Source organism: Cornus florida, unplaced genomic scaffold (genome assembly GCF_030987335.1).
Source record: "Cornus florida cultivar Cherokee Brave unplaced genomic scaffold, ASM3098733v1 CherokeeBrave_3.0.0_Hap2_Chr10, whole genome shotgun sequence".
Classification (NCBI taxonomy): domain Eukaryota; kingdom Viridiplantae; phylum Streptophyta; class Magnoliopsida; order Cornales; family Cornaceae; genus Cornus; species Cornus florida.
In genome coordinates this window covers 101,572,397-101,588,377 of record NW_026775580.1, presented here as the reverse complement: position 1 = coordinate 101,588,377, position 15,981 = coordinate 101,572,397, and the positions used below count along the sequence as shown (strand labels likewise).

Here is a 15,981-nt window from a genome sequence, read left to right as displayed (position 1 = left end):
AAGATTACACAATTTTATTGGGACTCAAAGAGTTGATATAATGGTGGATTTTTTTCGATTTTGTACACTGCTAATAAAAAAAATCTTTAATGGTTATGTATACTCTGATAAGTAATAAGTTCATTTGAGGCTTTGGGAATTACTATTCAAAGTGGTCGTTGGGTAGAAGTGTAGAATAGGGACAAATTTTTGGGCTTTTAGTTTAGTGTGTTTGCGTGTTCTAATGGAGTCTTGGAGTTATGTTTCTGAGGGAAAGGGTTTTGTATTTGATGAAGCTATTTCAAGTACTGATGCGATTTTGAGAGATAAAAAACAGTTTATGGATTCGGAATTGAAAACCCCATGTAGCTATGGAAGTAATATAGTAGTCTCAGGTCAAGAGGGCATTGAGAATCAGGGATTTATGAAATTGGGTTTCTCAGAAATGACGAGAAAATCGTTGCCCAATCACTCAATTGGGGATGTTTGGAGTAGTAGTGGTGGTGGAAGAATGGTTAATCCAATTGGGTCTACACCAAATGCATTTTTGGGGGAGAAGGAGTCCAGTTCGAAGCTATCGAGCTCGGTTGTGGAATCGAACAGTCGTGATTCATCGCTTATTGATTTAAAGCTGGGGAGGTTTGCTGATCATAGAGATGCTCATGTTCTTGATTTTGTGAAGACAACTCCCATTGTCTCTGCATCTGAGTCATCTATCCTGGGGAAGAGGGCTAGAGCAATACGTTTAAGTTCTCATACTCCCATTTGCCAAATGCAGGGTTGTAAGAAAGATCTACCCGATAACTGAGAGGGGTAGTTTCGTAATTTTTAATGTCAAGGAGAGGGTATTTCAATAATTTCAACAGCTTCGTTAGTGTATTTAACGGTCCATCACAGATAAGGGAGGTCCATGTAGGATATTTTAAAAAGTAAGAGAAGTTCGCGTAATTTTCTGAACAGGAAGGGTGCCGCCTGTAATTATGGTAAACTATAGGGGAGGTCTGTGTAAATTACCTTAATAAAATAGGTAAGAAAGTGCTACCTTGATTGTTGATGCATGTGTAAACATATTGACCTAAAGCTGATAGTCCTTCTCTTCGTGCGAGTATTGGTGAATCTAGTCAGCTTCGAGATACAACCCAATCAACTTACAGCAACGTCTCCTCCATGTGCACGACCACAGGAAAACTAGGTCCAAGTCTATACGTGTCTCGTTACCCATAAACTCAATATATAAAAAATATAATATAGAATACTTCTATACGAGTCTCACTTATTCATATATCATCACTCAAATATACAAATATTAAAAAGATAAAAAGAATATGATAGGAGTATATATCTCTCTATATTTTAGATCAATGTCTCTACTATATATCACTCTATAGCCTATCTCTCTACCACCACTACCGTACATATATATAGTGTGATGTTTCCAAACTTCGTCAATTTTCATTTTTTCAGAATTTTTATCGTTGTAAGGGCATTTCGTCTTTTGTTGTTTTGCGTATCGGACACTGTGAAGTGTGCCGGTTGTGTTTGAGAGTTGGTTGGGGTATTTAATTGAGTTCAGGACTCTTTGAAATGCAAGGTTGGTCATTTTCGCATTTTTCTAGTTTTTCGAGACGGACGGTCCCGTGTGGGACCCGCTACTGGGATTGTTGCATCCGGGGATCTTGGTTGGATTCATTTGCATCATATTTATTTTATTTAATGTGTTTTAAGTGATTGTGAATTAATGTGTATAAGTATATATGTGGTGTATAATGAAACTAAAAATAAAAGAGAAAATAAATTTAATTTTTGGTGGGGCCCACACATCATGTTAAAGATTGAACCAAGAGGCATTTAGGCCTCATTTCTTGCTTCCCTTGCTCTCTCCCCGCTGGTTCTGTCTCTTACTCCTTTACTTTGCTTTTTCTTTTTCTTTTTCAATCAAAACTTTAGAACTTGATTTCTCCTTCAATCTTTGGAATTTTTGAGTGCCGTTTGCGGCAAATTGAAGCCCATGACGAGATCTATAAGTTGATCGAAGCAATTTTGTGTTTGGTGCACTATAGGAGAGTTGGGATCTAGGGCACAAATTAGGGATTTTTGCTTAATTGGAGGTAGGGGTCTCTAATTCCCATTTCTTGCACCTTTGTGAGTTTTTCTACTATAATTGTTGTCAAGCATGTTTAATTTGATTTAACTATCTCATAAATGACTTAATTGTGTATATGAAGCATATAATTATATGTAATTGTTGATTTGTATGAAAAGCATGTCTAAATGTTGATTTTCTATGTTTATTATGTTGATAAAATTGCTAGAAATGACATGTGAAGGCATAAGTAATTTTTCTTAAAATTCTTTGAAAGTTTACTTATTGTGTTGCATGGAAATCCCTTATTGCCCTAGTATTGCATACATGAGATATACATGCATATTATGGGGCATAAATGAAGGGAAATGATTTTGAACAAATGAAAAAGGGATTTTGGGTAAACATTTTGGTTAAAGTGATTTTATGAAAACCCGGTCGCCGCGTAGTCACCAAAGGGCCGGTGTGTTAATATAACCTAGAGAGAATTATGGATATTGCCCTAGCGAGGTTGAGCTATCTGGGTCCCAAATGACGCCGCGGAAGTACCAAGGGTCAGGGATAATAGCCAATTCTTCTCTCGTGTCGCTGCGGAGATACCAAAGGGCGGGTTATATTAACAGTTTGCGAAGTGATGGACGTTTTCTGGAAATGGGGAGTGACATGCATGACATTGCATTCATGGTACGATATTCATTTGTTATGAACTTGAAAATTTATATTGTATTTTCCCAGCTTAGCATGCCCCCGTTCTCTATTGTCCTATTCATTATTTGGATTCATGGGGTCACAAGAGGTGTGCCTTAAACACCACCTGCTGAGTAAATTGCTTACCTCATTATTAAACATTTTTTTTCAGGACGGGGAAAAGAAGTAGTGGATGTCAATTCCTCTCAAGCATAAAGAGGAATAGGAATCTATTTACTCACCTTTTGAGTTTAGCTCATCCTTTTGTAAAAGTGTAACTTATGAATGTATTCGTTTTGGAATGTAACTAAATTTTTTGATAACACATATTATATATTATGAACTATGAAAGCATGTTGTAATGAATGGTAAAAGAGGCCAGGTTTAGATAAATTGTTGATACCATTTAATCGCATTACGATTCATATTTTGCCGTGAATTCGGAATGGGTTGCAAAACAGGTCTAATATAGGTTTGGTATATTGGAAGCACAGTCAGAATACACTTTCAGTGAGTTAAATCTTAGGTTAGCATGTTTCGGCCGGCTGACCCTCATCACCAGCCGACCGAAACTCCAGGTTTGGCCGACCGAACCCCCATCGTCAGCCGACCGACGCTTGTACAGTGAAAGTCCCGAGCGCATTAAAATTTACCCTATCGTTTCAGCCGACCGACCTTGTAGGTTAGCCGGCTGATTTTGCTCTGTCAGCCGACCGATGAAAGCCTATCAGCCGGCTGATTATTCCCTTTTGACCTGTAATATTGATCTTCATGGTAAGAATATGTTCTACGGTATGTTGAGCCTCGGAGTGAGCCTTATGATGGTTTTTGGACATAGGAAGTCGTGAGTATGACCTAATTGACCTCGGGTCAGGGCGAGGACCCGGTTAACGGTCCGGACCCACGGGTTCGGATCCTTACATATAGATAGTAAATATGTAACGTTTAAGGTATATTATGATAGAAAAAATAATTGAAATAATATATCCATAATATTATTTAACTCATGTAATAATGATTATGTAACTCATATAATATATATAATAAATAATTATATTAAATATTATTTTTATTTTTATTAAAATATCTGTAACAATAGGTACAAAAGAACGTAAAGTAATTCATTTTTTCTTATTTTTGCATTCTACATCCTACATTAACGATAATCTAGGTAGCACTGGCACGTCTAAAAGGTCAAATAATTCATGTCAAAGCCCAAAATATGTTTGACACGATTCTCATAACATAACATAATTAAAAAAAAAATTAAATTAGAAAATACTTATTAGTTGAGTAATAGATTAAGTTGTGTAGTTCTTTAAATGATAAATGAATTATTTTTATAGCTCATTAATTATTGTGATTTGTGAAATTTTTGTCGCAAATTAATTGTTCTAAAAATAGAAGATAATTTAAAAGTGTATACGCCGTAAAAGACATAAATAATAACTTTGTATTTTGTATTTTTTATTTTAAAAAGCATTGTGCATCAAAAGCAGACTACAGAGCGAGAGAGACGGGCACCAGCTGGAAACAACAATTCAATTTCGATTTTTTTCGTACATCTGCCAATACGGTACTGCCAATAAACCAAATTGCATAGAGTCCGGACTTGACTGCCAAAGGCTGTATAAAACCAAATTGCATAAATATTTGGGCTTTGTTTGTTACCGTAAAAAAAAAAAAATAATAATAATAATAACTTTAGTTACGGAAAAAAAAAAGAAGAGAAAAGAATAATAATTTTAACTCAATAAAAAAAAGAATAGTAATTATGTTTAGATAAAAAAAACCGTTTTATATTTTAAAAGATATATTTATAGATTTAACTAATGTAATTTATAGGCCCATGGATAATGGGCCAGCAGAAAAAAAAAAGCAAAAACGTACTCTATTTTTAGGGCAAATCATTTCAGCCCTCCATCTCTATTCTTGTCCCCCCCCCCCCCCCGGGGCGGCTCTTTCTCTCTCTAAACTAGTGTGATTGAGGCAAGATAGTTGTGTTTGTTGGTGGATCTGGTGTGAAGAGGAAGTGTGCTGGCACTGGTATCTTTTTACCTCGCAGATATGCTAACCCTTCAGATCCTACCAAGAACACAGGTATTTTCTGGCTTTTTTTGTTTTTGGGTTTTAACCAGTTGTGGGCTTTAACCTCTGTTTGGCTGCTAAGAAATTTGGAGATAAAATGAAAGGCGCTTTTTAAATAAGTGAAATTGGGTTGGGTTGGGTTGTGCTCGGGCGTAGTTTTTTAAAACCATTCAAAACTTTTTTTTTTTTTTTTTAACCTGCAAAGAAAAACCAAAAATATTAAAAATTAGATATAAAGAGAAGAAATTCAAAGTGTTATTTAAAAAGTAATAATTATTGTTTGTAAAATTTGGGTTAAAATATATATATATACACTCGTGAGTCTAAAACAAGTCTTTAACAAAGCTTTGTTAATCAAAGTTCACAAACAAACGAGTTGAGTAAGGAAGTGTTTAAACTTGGTTCGTTTATGAAGTTTAATTTGTTTATCACATAAACAAACACAAACCAAGTTCAAGGTATTTATCAAAAGTTTGGTTCTTTTCAAAACTTTCTTAAATTGTTATTTTTTTAAAAAAAAGGAAAATAGTTTAAAAAAATTTCTACCAGAGAATTTCAAATTAAAAAATAGTTCAGAAAACCGAGTTCATTGCAGTCTTGATTTGAACTCATGAATTACCCTCTATTGATCAAAAGAATTAAGTTATTATTAGACATAAGGATATAACGTTAATTTTCAATTATAATAAAAACTTGTTATGATCAATCATGTTAAAACAAACATCACATTTTACCTGTGCGCATTGAGAGAAATAAAATACTCCGAGAGTTGGTGTACGTTCGCATCAACTGAGCTAGATTGATTCGATATTAGACACACGCAGAAAAAAACAACAAACAAAAAACAAAAAACGGTTGGTGGGTTTTGCAAGGAATGATAGCCTCTTCCGTCGCATCAACTGAGCCAGATTGATTCATTATTAGAAACTGAGAGAAAAAAAACAAAAAATGGTTGGTGGGTTTTGCAAGGAATGAACAATGATAGCCTTTGAGAAGATTCGTACTTCAAATAGTGTGCAGAATGTGAATAAATGAGCAATAAATGTTTCAATGGGTTTATAAATTAAGAAGAAAAGTTGTGTTACGGACAAAAGAGGGGACAATCGCGAACTAACAAACAAAAACATATAGATAAAGATGGGATAAATTAAATATAATTAAAATGTACTTTCTTTATTTTTCTTGGCAATTAATTTTCCCTATTTACTGTTTGGAAGTTTCAATCAGGGTTTGTTTTATTCCTTTAATAATTTGATTCATAACTCTCACAGATCATGATTTCAATAAGAAAAATTATTTTGTAACCAGGGTTAATTCATCGGTGTTGAACCAATTATTAACTGACATACAATCAAATGTATCAATTTACTCTAAATGTAAATTAGTAATTTATGGAGATGATTGAAAATTATGCAATAATTTCTCTTTTTAAAAAATAAAAAATATTATTATTTTGTCTCAAAATAGATATTTATTTTAAGAGGACTGTTAATTGCATTCGGACAAGCGACTATTTGTTCACAGTGGCTGTTATGATTGGTTAATTTTGAATGCATTTTGAGTTTTTATTTTTATGAAACTTTATTAACATTAATTTTTAGACAAAAATACTCTTTTATATTATCTAATCTTTCTTCTTTTCATCCTCTCTCCTCTTTTAATCGAGCATGTGTGGTTAGTTATGTGAATGGATTTTAAAAAAGAAAAAAATATATAAATAGGATAATTCATTCATAAGAGATTGATGGATTTGAAAAAAAATAAAAGGAAGAAAAAAAAAAAAAAAAAAGCGATAAAAAAATCCAAGAAGAATAAAAAGAAAGGTAAAAAAAAAAATGAATTATATATTTCTTCCTTTTTTGTTTTTTCCAATATATATATTATTTTTTATTTTTACAACTATCTTTGTATAAATGGATTTTTTTTTTTTTTTTTTTTTAAAAAGGAAATAAACGGAAAGGAACCAAAAAAGAAATATATACGTATATAAAACTAATTTTGCATATATATTTTTTTAAATCTCAGAACCTATCTCGTTCTTTTTGGTTTTTTTTTTTTTTTTTAATTTTTAGGATTCATTTCTTGTGAATGAATTATCCTATCTAATCATTTATTTATTTATTCTCTTTTCAGCATTTATTCATATCACATTAGTTATTATTATTATTATTATTATACACACATATATGCACCTATCCTTACTTATATGAATCGATTAAAAGAAGAAATAAGAATAATTTAAAAATGTATTTTTGTTTAAAGAGTTAATAGAATTTTATAAAAATAAAAATTTTAAATAATTAATGTATTTTAAACTGGTTAATTTTAACTGCAACTATAAATAAACAATGACTTGCATAATTGTAATCATCACTCCTCTTTTATCTTAAAACTAAAGATCACAAGTATTATTTTAAAGGGAAATTAATATCTAAAAGTTAATGTAAAAAACGGAAGACATGTCTTGTTTTAAATTCCAAATCCAAAGCAACTTGACGTCAGAAGCTTTATTCACGTGGGCATTTTTTCTGTGTTGAAAGGCTAAAGCCTTGAGAAAAACGCCAGGAATTGGAGGGAAAAAGGAAGGAAGAGAAATGAGAGATAGAGAGAGAGAGCGCACGACAAGACAAGAGAAAAGGATGTGACCACACAACACAAAATAATGAGAACACACACAACGACAAGAGAACTTCTGAATCTGAAGAAACTTAATCCTCATTTCAATCGTGGTGGGTGTCGGAGGAAAATAATAGAGAGAGAGAAAAACCTTAAATAATACTTCGTTGGGTAAGAAGAAAAGAAGACCCTGAAAAAGTAAATAAATTTATTTGAGTAAACTATAGTCACACTTTTTTAAATTTGATAAAAGGATATTTAGAAAAAATTTACTAAAATAATTTTTTGATTCAATATATATATTTTAAATAAATTATATTTTGTTATTATTATTATTTTTAAATTAAGATACTTAATTCTTTCATTTAAAAAAATTAAACCAATCTCCTTTCCTTAAAAATAAAAAATATTGATACCAGTATAACTTTATACATCTTAAATTATATATCAAATATTATGTATTTTCCAACATAAAAAAAAATATGTACTAGTATAACTTTATGCATCTTAACTTTATGCATGTCTTTGTTTTATTATTATTTTTTCCTCTTTGTTTTATTATTATTTTTTCCTTTTTATTTTCAGAAATGCATAATATTTGATATATAATTTAAGATGCATAAAGTTATACTGGTACCATATTTTTATTTTTAAGGAAAAGAGATTGGTTTAATTTTTTTATATGAAAGAATTAAGTATCTTAATTTAAAAATAAAAAAGAAAAAGAAAAGGAAAAGAAGTAATAACAAAATATAATTTATTTGAAATATATGTATTGGATCAAAAAATTATTTTAGACGTGTACATTTTTAAGAAGTTGGGACATTTATAAAATAAATAACAAAAAAAAAGAAGTGAACAATATAAAGTTTTTTTTTATGCATAAATTGTTCATGAGGGTAGATTGGTCCAATTTATTAAATTGTAAAATTAAAAAAGTCTCCTAAACGGTTAAAGGGTAATTTGGTCAGTTTCTCATATAAAGGGGGTGTCTTTTTCCATTTTTGAACCTTCAGGGGTGTTTTTATCAAAAAAAAAAAAAAAAAAAAAAAAAAAAAAGAAAAATTTTCTTTGAGTATTCTTTTGCCAAATCTCAAAGGGTGTGACTGTACTTTACCCAATTTATTTTTAGTTAAGATAACGAGACAAGAGAGAAAAGAGGATGATTGCCTTTACAAGTTATCATAAAGATACTAAAAAAGAAAGGCAAGAGTATTATATATATTTTTAAACTATATATATATATATATATATATATATATATATATTTATATAATTAACATTTTATCTTTTCTTCCTTAGTTCCTATTTTATTTTTTATTTAATAAAAAAAAAAGAATGACACAATATCTTCCCTATAAATGTTTCATTTATCTCTTATTCTTTTCCTTTCTTCTAAATTTCTTTCATCCTAACAGACGGGCATAAAATATAAAATTTTTGTGATTGTTTGTAGGTCTAGATTACTTCTTGAATTTATATTTTATCCAACAATAAATTTTTTCTTTGTTTTTTAATTCTCTTTTTCAAATATATATATATATATATATATATATTTAAAAGCATTTCAACACTATAATCTTATTCCTTCCTTTTTGATATATATCATCCTCCTCCTTTCCTCTTCCTTTTCATTTTTACTTAACCAAAATACTCTTTAAGATGAACTTAAAGGTGAACAAATTTTTTTGATTTGTTTTCTGAGAGAAAAAGTTTGATAAAAAAAATCCCATGCATAAACAAAAAAAATTAAGTATTAATTCTATATTATTTTAATAAAAAAATTTAAGATAAGATCATGTATAAACAAAAAAGTACGTATTTCAAATTTATGTCTAATTATATATATATATATATATATATATATATATATATATATATATATATATATAAGCAGACAATAACAGAAAAAAAACAGAAAAATCTGAAGTTCAATATATAATACTAAAGCAAATTAAGAGAAGAAAATTTTGGGTTATCTTCTTTATGTATATATACACAAATATTTATGAATGTGGATTTTCAAAAATAATTGCACTTATTTTTTTAACACTTTCAATAATAAACTTAAAAGATTCCAAATTGAGTTTATTTATTAGCTTTGTGGAATTTTTTTGGTAAGTAAATCTTAATATAATTTGGTTTCAACTATTGCCCTTGTTAAATGGAGATTTTTAAAATTCTTGGAGGGGCCTAATATGTTTTAGGTATGTAAAGTTTTCAGTAATTTTAATTTCAACAGTTTTAGCCTTTTAGGTCTCCTTTAAAATTGGAATTTGTCAAAAGAAAAATAAATAAATAAATAAATAATTTGGGGAGGGCCATGCCCCACTTGATCTCCATATAGGTCCGCCCTGCCTATTCTGGGTTGAAGTTTATATATATATATATATATATATATATATATATATATATGATTAAATTGGCGATATGATAATGAGAAAAGTGCATTATAACTACGTTTGGTGTGCAAGAATGGAATGAAATGTAAATGGGAATGGAATGAGAATGGGAATGGAATGGAATGGTCATTCTCAGTCTATTGTTTGGTTGTAAATATGAAATGTGTAGGAATGAAATGATAATAACCATTATAGTGTTTGGTTGGACCAATTTAAAATTTAGAATGGAATAAATTTTTAATTGAATTCTTCAAAATATCCCTCTTAGTAACAAATAAATTAAATAAAATTAATAAAATGAAATTCTCTAATAATTTTTTAAAAATAAATAGTGACAGTGGCGGTGGTGAACGGTAGAAAGCGGTAGTAGTGTAGGTGGTGGTGTTGGAAGGCGGCGGCGGTGGTAATGGTGGAAATTGGTGGCAGCAGTGGTGGTGGAAGGTGGTAGTGGTATTGGTGGAAGGCGGTGGCAGTAGTGTGGTGGCAGGAGATAATGGTGTGACTATGGTGGTGGTGGAAGGCGATGGCAGTGGCAGTGGCTGTAGTGGTTGTGGTGGAAGGTGGTGACGATGGCGGTGGTGGTGGAAGGCGGCGACGGTGTTGGTAATGGTGGCGGTGGCGGTGGTGGTGGTGAAAGGTGGCAGTGGTGGTGGTGGCGGTGGCAGTGGTGGAAGGTGGTGATGGTGGTGGTAATGGAAGGTGATAGAAGGCGATGGTGGTAGTGGAAGGCGATGGCGGCGACGATGGCGGCAGCGTTGGTGGTTGTGGAAGGTGGCAGCAGTGGTGGTGGTGATGAAAGGTGGCAGTGATGGTGTAGGGCTGTGGCCGTGACGGTAACGGTAGCGGTGACGGTGGTGGAAGGTGGAAGGTGGTAGTGAAAGGCGGTAGCAATGGTGGTGGTAGAAGGTGGTGAAAGGCGATGTCCGCGGCGGTGGTGGAAGGTGGTGAAAGACAATGGCAGCAGTGGTGGTGGCGGTAGCGGTAGTGGTAGTGAAAGGCGGCGGTGGTGGTAGTGACAAACGGTGGTGGTAGATGTGGTAAAAGGCGGTGGCGGTGGCGGTGGTGGTGGTGGAAAGTGGTGGGCAATGGTGAAAATCGGTGGTGGTGGAAGGCAGTGGTAGTGGTGGTGGTGGTGAAAGACGAAGATGATTGTAGTGGAAGGTAATGGTGGTTTTTGGACTTAGAATATGGAAGGTAATGGTGGTTTTTGGACTTAGAATATGGATTTGGAATATGAGGGTGTTTTGGGAAGTTGATTTTTTAAAATAAATTACTTGGGAATGGAATGGTCATTCCATAGGTTTAGTTGTGGAATGGATTTTCATTCCATTGGAATGGCCATTCCCACTTTAAGTTGCATACCAAAAAAAGAAATGGTTGGAATGAGCATTCCATTCCATTCCATTCCATTCCTGCACACCAAACGTAGCATAAGTTCTTACAAATTTTTTTTTTTTTCAATACATACCCTTAAAATATTATTAATTCTTCTCTTGAAATTATTACAAAATTTTAATTTTATCTCCCCCTTACCTAAAGTTTTAGTTCTGCCCCTATATGTGTAACGATATTTTTGGTGTTCATTTGTGATTATCATAGGGAATATCGCGATGGAATAGTCACCATCAATAAAGTTTTATGTTTTATGTTTTATGTTTTATGTTTTATTTTTTATTTTTCATTTTATTTTATTTTGTTTCTGGCAAATCTGATGAACGTTTTAATTATTTTCACTTGACAGCGATGCCTCAGGCCATCCAACCGTATCAATCCATTATTCTCCCTCCAGTTTCTCTCTCTAGTTTCCCTCTATATATACATGTGTAGCTTCTTCATTCTCTTCACTCCTGCAACTTCCACATTGTTGCAAAGACACTCAAATATATATATATATATTATTCTCCAAAACAATGGCTACTAACCCAGTAACAGTACTACCAAATACTGTTTTCACCATCATCTTCATCTTCACTCTCACTGTCATAGCAACCACAAAACCTCTACCTTTTGTGGTGTTCCATGGTACTCAATCTTAATTCTTATTCTTAATTTCTCAATTACTTCTTTAATTATTGATCACTTTTACTTTATTAGCAAATTATATTTATTAGCTCATGAATTAATACTTACTAATCTTTTCAAAATAATTCACATACTTATATGCTGTTGTACCTAGCATTAATTTCTATTATTCTTTGATAAACATGGAATATAAGTTATAAAAATTGCATTTAAATGGTTTATTTGATTACGTAATTATATATGCGATTCAACTTTAAGAAATAAATTAATGACAAGACTCTCACCTTATATTATAAGGGTTAAAAGTTCAAATCTCTACAATGAGTCGATGACACCTTCAAAATTGACTTTATATGTATGTGGATTGAAAGACTGTAAGAAATCCAATACTATTATTATGGACTCCAAAAAATAATAAAAATATTGTGTGGTGGATTACGAGAATAGGTAATCTCATGGAATTATATATATATATATATATATATATATATATATATATAAAATTTATAATTATAAATTATAGACGCCTCTAATATTTTTCACGTTCTTTGACAATGATATCAATTTCTTTTGTAATGCTTCAGTTCTTTAATATTCTTCCGCATTTTGCCATTTTCCAATATTACTATATGTAGTTAGTTGATGATTAAGATATTTAAGGATTGTCTCTAACCCATCACTTGTTTGTTTTTGAAGTTAAATTTTTTTATTAAATATATATTTTTTACTATTTGACAAAATTTCTAAAAAAGATTTTCATAACAAAAACAAGAGTTATTAAATGGTTAGATTTTGATAAAATATTTTATTTAGTAATATTTTATTTAAATTTCGACAACCGAACATCAAAAAAAATTAAAAACAAAACCTAAATTCTTTTTTATGTCCAAACAAACAGGTTAGCAGCTTTCAGATTAGCTTGTAGACGTATATTTACCTTTATTTTTATTTTATTTTATTATTATTATTATTTTTTGTGAATATTATGGCAGGTATTGTAGATGAGTGCAAAAGTGCTAAAGTCACAAATTTCACTGATAGTCTCAAGGAATGGTCCGGTGCTGAAGGATTTTGTGTGTACGTTCTTACTATGTATTGTATGTATTAAGACAATGCTTACATAATTCAAGTCTGCGTAAGTTATTATTATATAACTCTATGCCCTGCACAATGAAGGTAATACCTGAAGTGGAGGAGAGCAGAGTTTACGTGAGTAGAATTAGTAAGAAATTAAATAGGAATTTAATTATTTGATATTTTTGGCTCACATGTAGAGAAATTGGAAATGGATACATGGATACCATATTTAAGCCCCTTACGCAACAGGTGATTTTTTCTTGTTAGTGCAAGGAGAGTTGTCAATTATGATGTCTAATATATGATTTACTAGTATTATTTCTTAACACACTTCTTGTTTTGCAAATTTGCAGACTGCAATTGCTTGCGAAAAGGTGTTAAAACTGTCGAGAGAGAATGACATTTGAAGTTTGGTATATATATATATTTTTTATTTTAAACTCAGAGTAGTACTTTCTTCGATTTACAGGTCAAGAGCATGAGTGAACTCAGTAATGGTTATAACATAGTTGCAATTTCTCAGGTGACAAAGAAGGGGGTTTTGCAATTTTTGATTTTTCACTTCATTTCATGAAATGCAATTTATATAATATCAAACTGATAATATTTGTGTTGTTTTTTTTTTTAATGATTTGTGCAAATTGGTGAACATTTAACTATTACAGGGTAACATGGTAGCTCGAGGGGTTATTGAGTTTTGTGACGGAGCACCTCCTGTAAGAACTAACTTGATAGGATCTCTAATTTACTAATTTTCAAGAACTAGACTTTTGAGAAAGAGAACAGAGACGAACTCTCTCTTGTAACATATATATATATATATATATATATTCAATACAGGTGAAGAATTACATATCAGTAGGAGGTCCTCAGGCTGGGGTAGCTGCTGCTCCTTGTCTTGTGAATAACACGGTAGTTATCTTTTAACCAATGAAGAAAATTTTGATTGAAGAATTTTAAATTACTATTTAGTGTGTATGCACATTTTCCTCTTCTACTGTTGTACATCATCCTATTAATTGCAGTCCTCCTTTGATGTGTCTGTAGCTTGGAGACTTCGCGTGCTCTGTCACTAATGATGCCCTGAAGTTGGGGGTTTACACCGAATTTGTACAGGTCAATATTTCTCTTTTAAAGTTTCTTAAAATCTAGAACTTTAGATTGTACCATTCCATGACATTTTTTCACATAATAGGGTTTTCAGTAGGAGTTTCCTTGGTAATACTACCTCAGTCCCACTTTAAATGTCGGTTTCGGGAACCGCAACTCACACATTTTTGTGACGATGGGAAGTCATTTTTTCACAAAATAGGGTTTTCAATAGGAGTTTCTTTGGTAATACTATCTCCATCCCACTTTAAATGTCGGCATCGCGAACCGCGACTGTGGCCGTCCCGAAGCCGACATTTAAAGTGGGAGAGAGGAAGTATGACGTTTGAATTCTAAATTTCTTATTCAAGAACAGGTTCATTCCTCTTTGTCGCGGTTTCTTTGTCTTCTTTCTTGCTGATCTTTTCTCTTGATTAAGACTACATAACATCTAAATTACCTCATTTGATGTGATTGCAGAATATATCGGCACCTGCAGGTTTTATTAAAATTCCAACCGTAAGTATATACTACTCTAGGGATGCTGATTTATTAGGTCAAATGATGTTTATTTCTGAATGTATTTCATTCCTTGATTGTCGTCACAACCTTTCATGTATGACATCAACAACTACATTGATCCTACAATATTAAGAGCTGATCCAGCACAAGGATTTCTTTTTCCCAGGAAATTGATTGGTATTTGAAAGGATGTAAGTTTCTTCCAAAGCTTAACAATGAAATCAATGGTAGTAGAAACTCTACTTACAGGGAACGGTTTACCAGTTTGGACAATTTGGTGCTTATCATGGTAAGTTAAAGAAATCTTTTTTGTTTTCCCTCAGAATCTTCGCGGAATTGTGTATATAATTTTCAATTGTTCTCTATCTCTGAAGTCGGAAAATGCTCTCATTTTGGTGATGTCTTTTCTCTGTATATATTCTGCATCAGCATGAACAAGACAGTGTTTTGGTACCTAAAGAAACCTCCTGGTTTTGGTATTATCCAGATGGGTCTAAGGACACTGTTTTGCCTGCAAACCAGGTAATGTGTTCATTTCATTGTATATATATATATATATAAAACATTATAACTAATGCTGCCTCTTTGTTTAGGATATTTGTTCTTTTAACCTTGACATATTTCTCTTGTTTTTATGTCAATAATCCAGACAAGTCTGTACACGGAAGATTGGATCGGTTTGAAAACCTTGGATGACGCCGGAAAGGTGACATACTTAAGTGTGCCGGGAGAGCATGCAAATATGTCTTTCAGTGACATGCAAACATATATTGTACCATACATAAACGGGTCTATTTCACTCTCAATGGTGGAATCATCTTTCATGTCGTTGTCATCAATCTGATGAAATTCAGTGGAGGATTCGATCCGGTTGAGCTAATGCAAGTACGTACCTCCAGTTCGACGCAAACCAGTGACCAAATAAATGGGAATGTATTCCTGTACCGTCTTTCATTTTAGTTCGGTCTAAGACTTCTCAAAATACCTCACATTTGCGAGGAACAATGTATCTATCCTGTTTGTAGTATTGTCTACATTACTGTCCAACATTAAGATTAGTATTATGTTGGTTTGGTTGGAAACTATTATCTTCATTATGTGTGTGATAATTTATCACGGGTTTTTTCCAATCCGGCTCGGTAACTAGTCCCACGTGCGTTTTTTGACATCATGACAATCATATATAACTTAACTGTTTTTTTGACACTGTGAGAATTTTTATCCAAACATGCCCTTAAAATGCTGTAAAAGACTACTTTGCCCTTCAATGTTTAATTCATTTTTATGATAAAATATTAGAACTCATGAAAAGTCAAATTTGCCCTTATATATATATACACACTATTACATCAGCACCATCAGATCAATTGCAATAAAGTTAAAGATAACCCAGATGGGTTAACACCATCCCAGTTG

At 32.0% G+C, this 15,981-nt stretch overlaps 2 protein-coding genes across 2 annotated transcripts; both read left to right on the top strand.

Moving 5' to 3' along the window:
* The first annotated feature begins 223 nt into the window (after window positions 1-223).
* On the top strand, window positions 224-787 carry LOC132278262 (squamosa promoter-binding-like protein 6). The gene has a single exon (XM_059780064.1). The coding sequence runs from the start codon at window positions 224-226 to the stop codon at window positions 785-787; it is 564 nt and encodes a 187-aa protein (XP_059636047.1).
* A 10,639-nt stretch (window positions 788-11,426) lies between these two features.
* LOC132276449 (uncharacterized) lies at window positions 11,427-15,695 on the top strand. The gene is made up of 12 exons (XM_059777875.1): window positions 11,427-11,877; window positions 12,870-12,954; window positions 13,152-13,203; window positions 13,308-13,328; window positions 13,424-13,477; window positions 13,620-13,670; window positions 13,795-13,866; window positions 14,002-14,070; window positions 14,524-14,562; window positions 14,732-14,854; window positions 14,995-15,087; window positions 15,215-15,695. Exons 1-12 carry the CDS (start codon window positions 11,766-11,768, stop codon window positions 15,407-15,409), a joined length of 966 nt encoding a protein of 321 aa, XP_059633858.1. The 5' UTR covers window positions 11,427-11,765; the 3' UTR covers window positions 15,410-15,695.
* The last annotated feature ends 286 nt before the right edge of the window (window positions 15,696-15,981 follow it).

Excerpts from the sequence above, each read along its gene's own strand:
- LOC132276449 (XM_059777875.1), top strand. The coding sequence starts at position 11,766 with ATGGCTACTAACCCAGTAACAGTACTACCAAATACTGTTTTCACCATC. Across the intron at positions 13,329-13,423 it reads CTGCAATTGCTTGCGAAAAG|GTCAAGAGCATGAGTGAACT; the intron begins GTGTTAAAACTG and ends TTCGATTTACAG. Across the intron at positions 13,867-14,001 it reads CTTGTCTTGTGAATAACACG|CTTGGAGACTTCGCGTGCTC; the intron begins GTAGTTATCTTT and ends ATGTGTCTGTAG.
- LOC132278262 (XM_059780064.1), top strand. The coding sequence starts at position 224 with ATGGAGTCTTGGAGTTATGTTTCTGAGGGAAAGGGTTTTGTATTTGAT.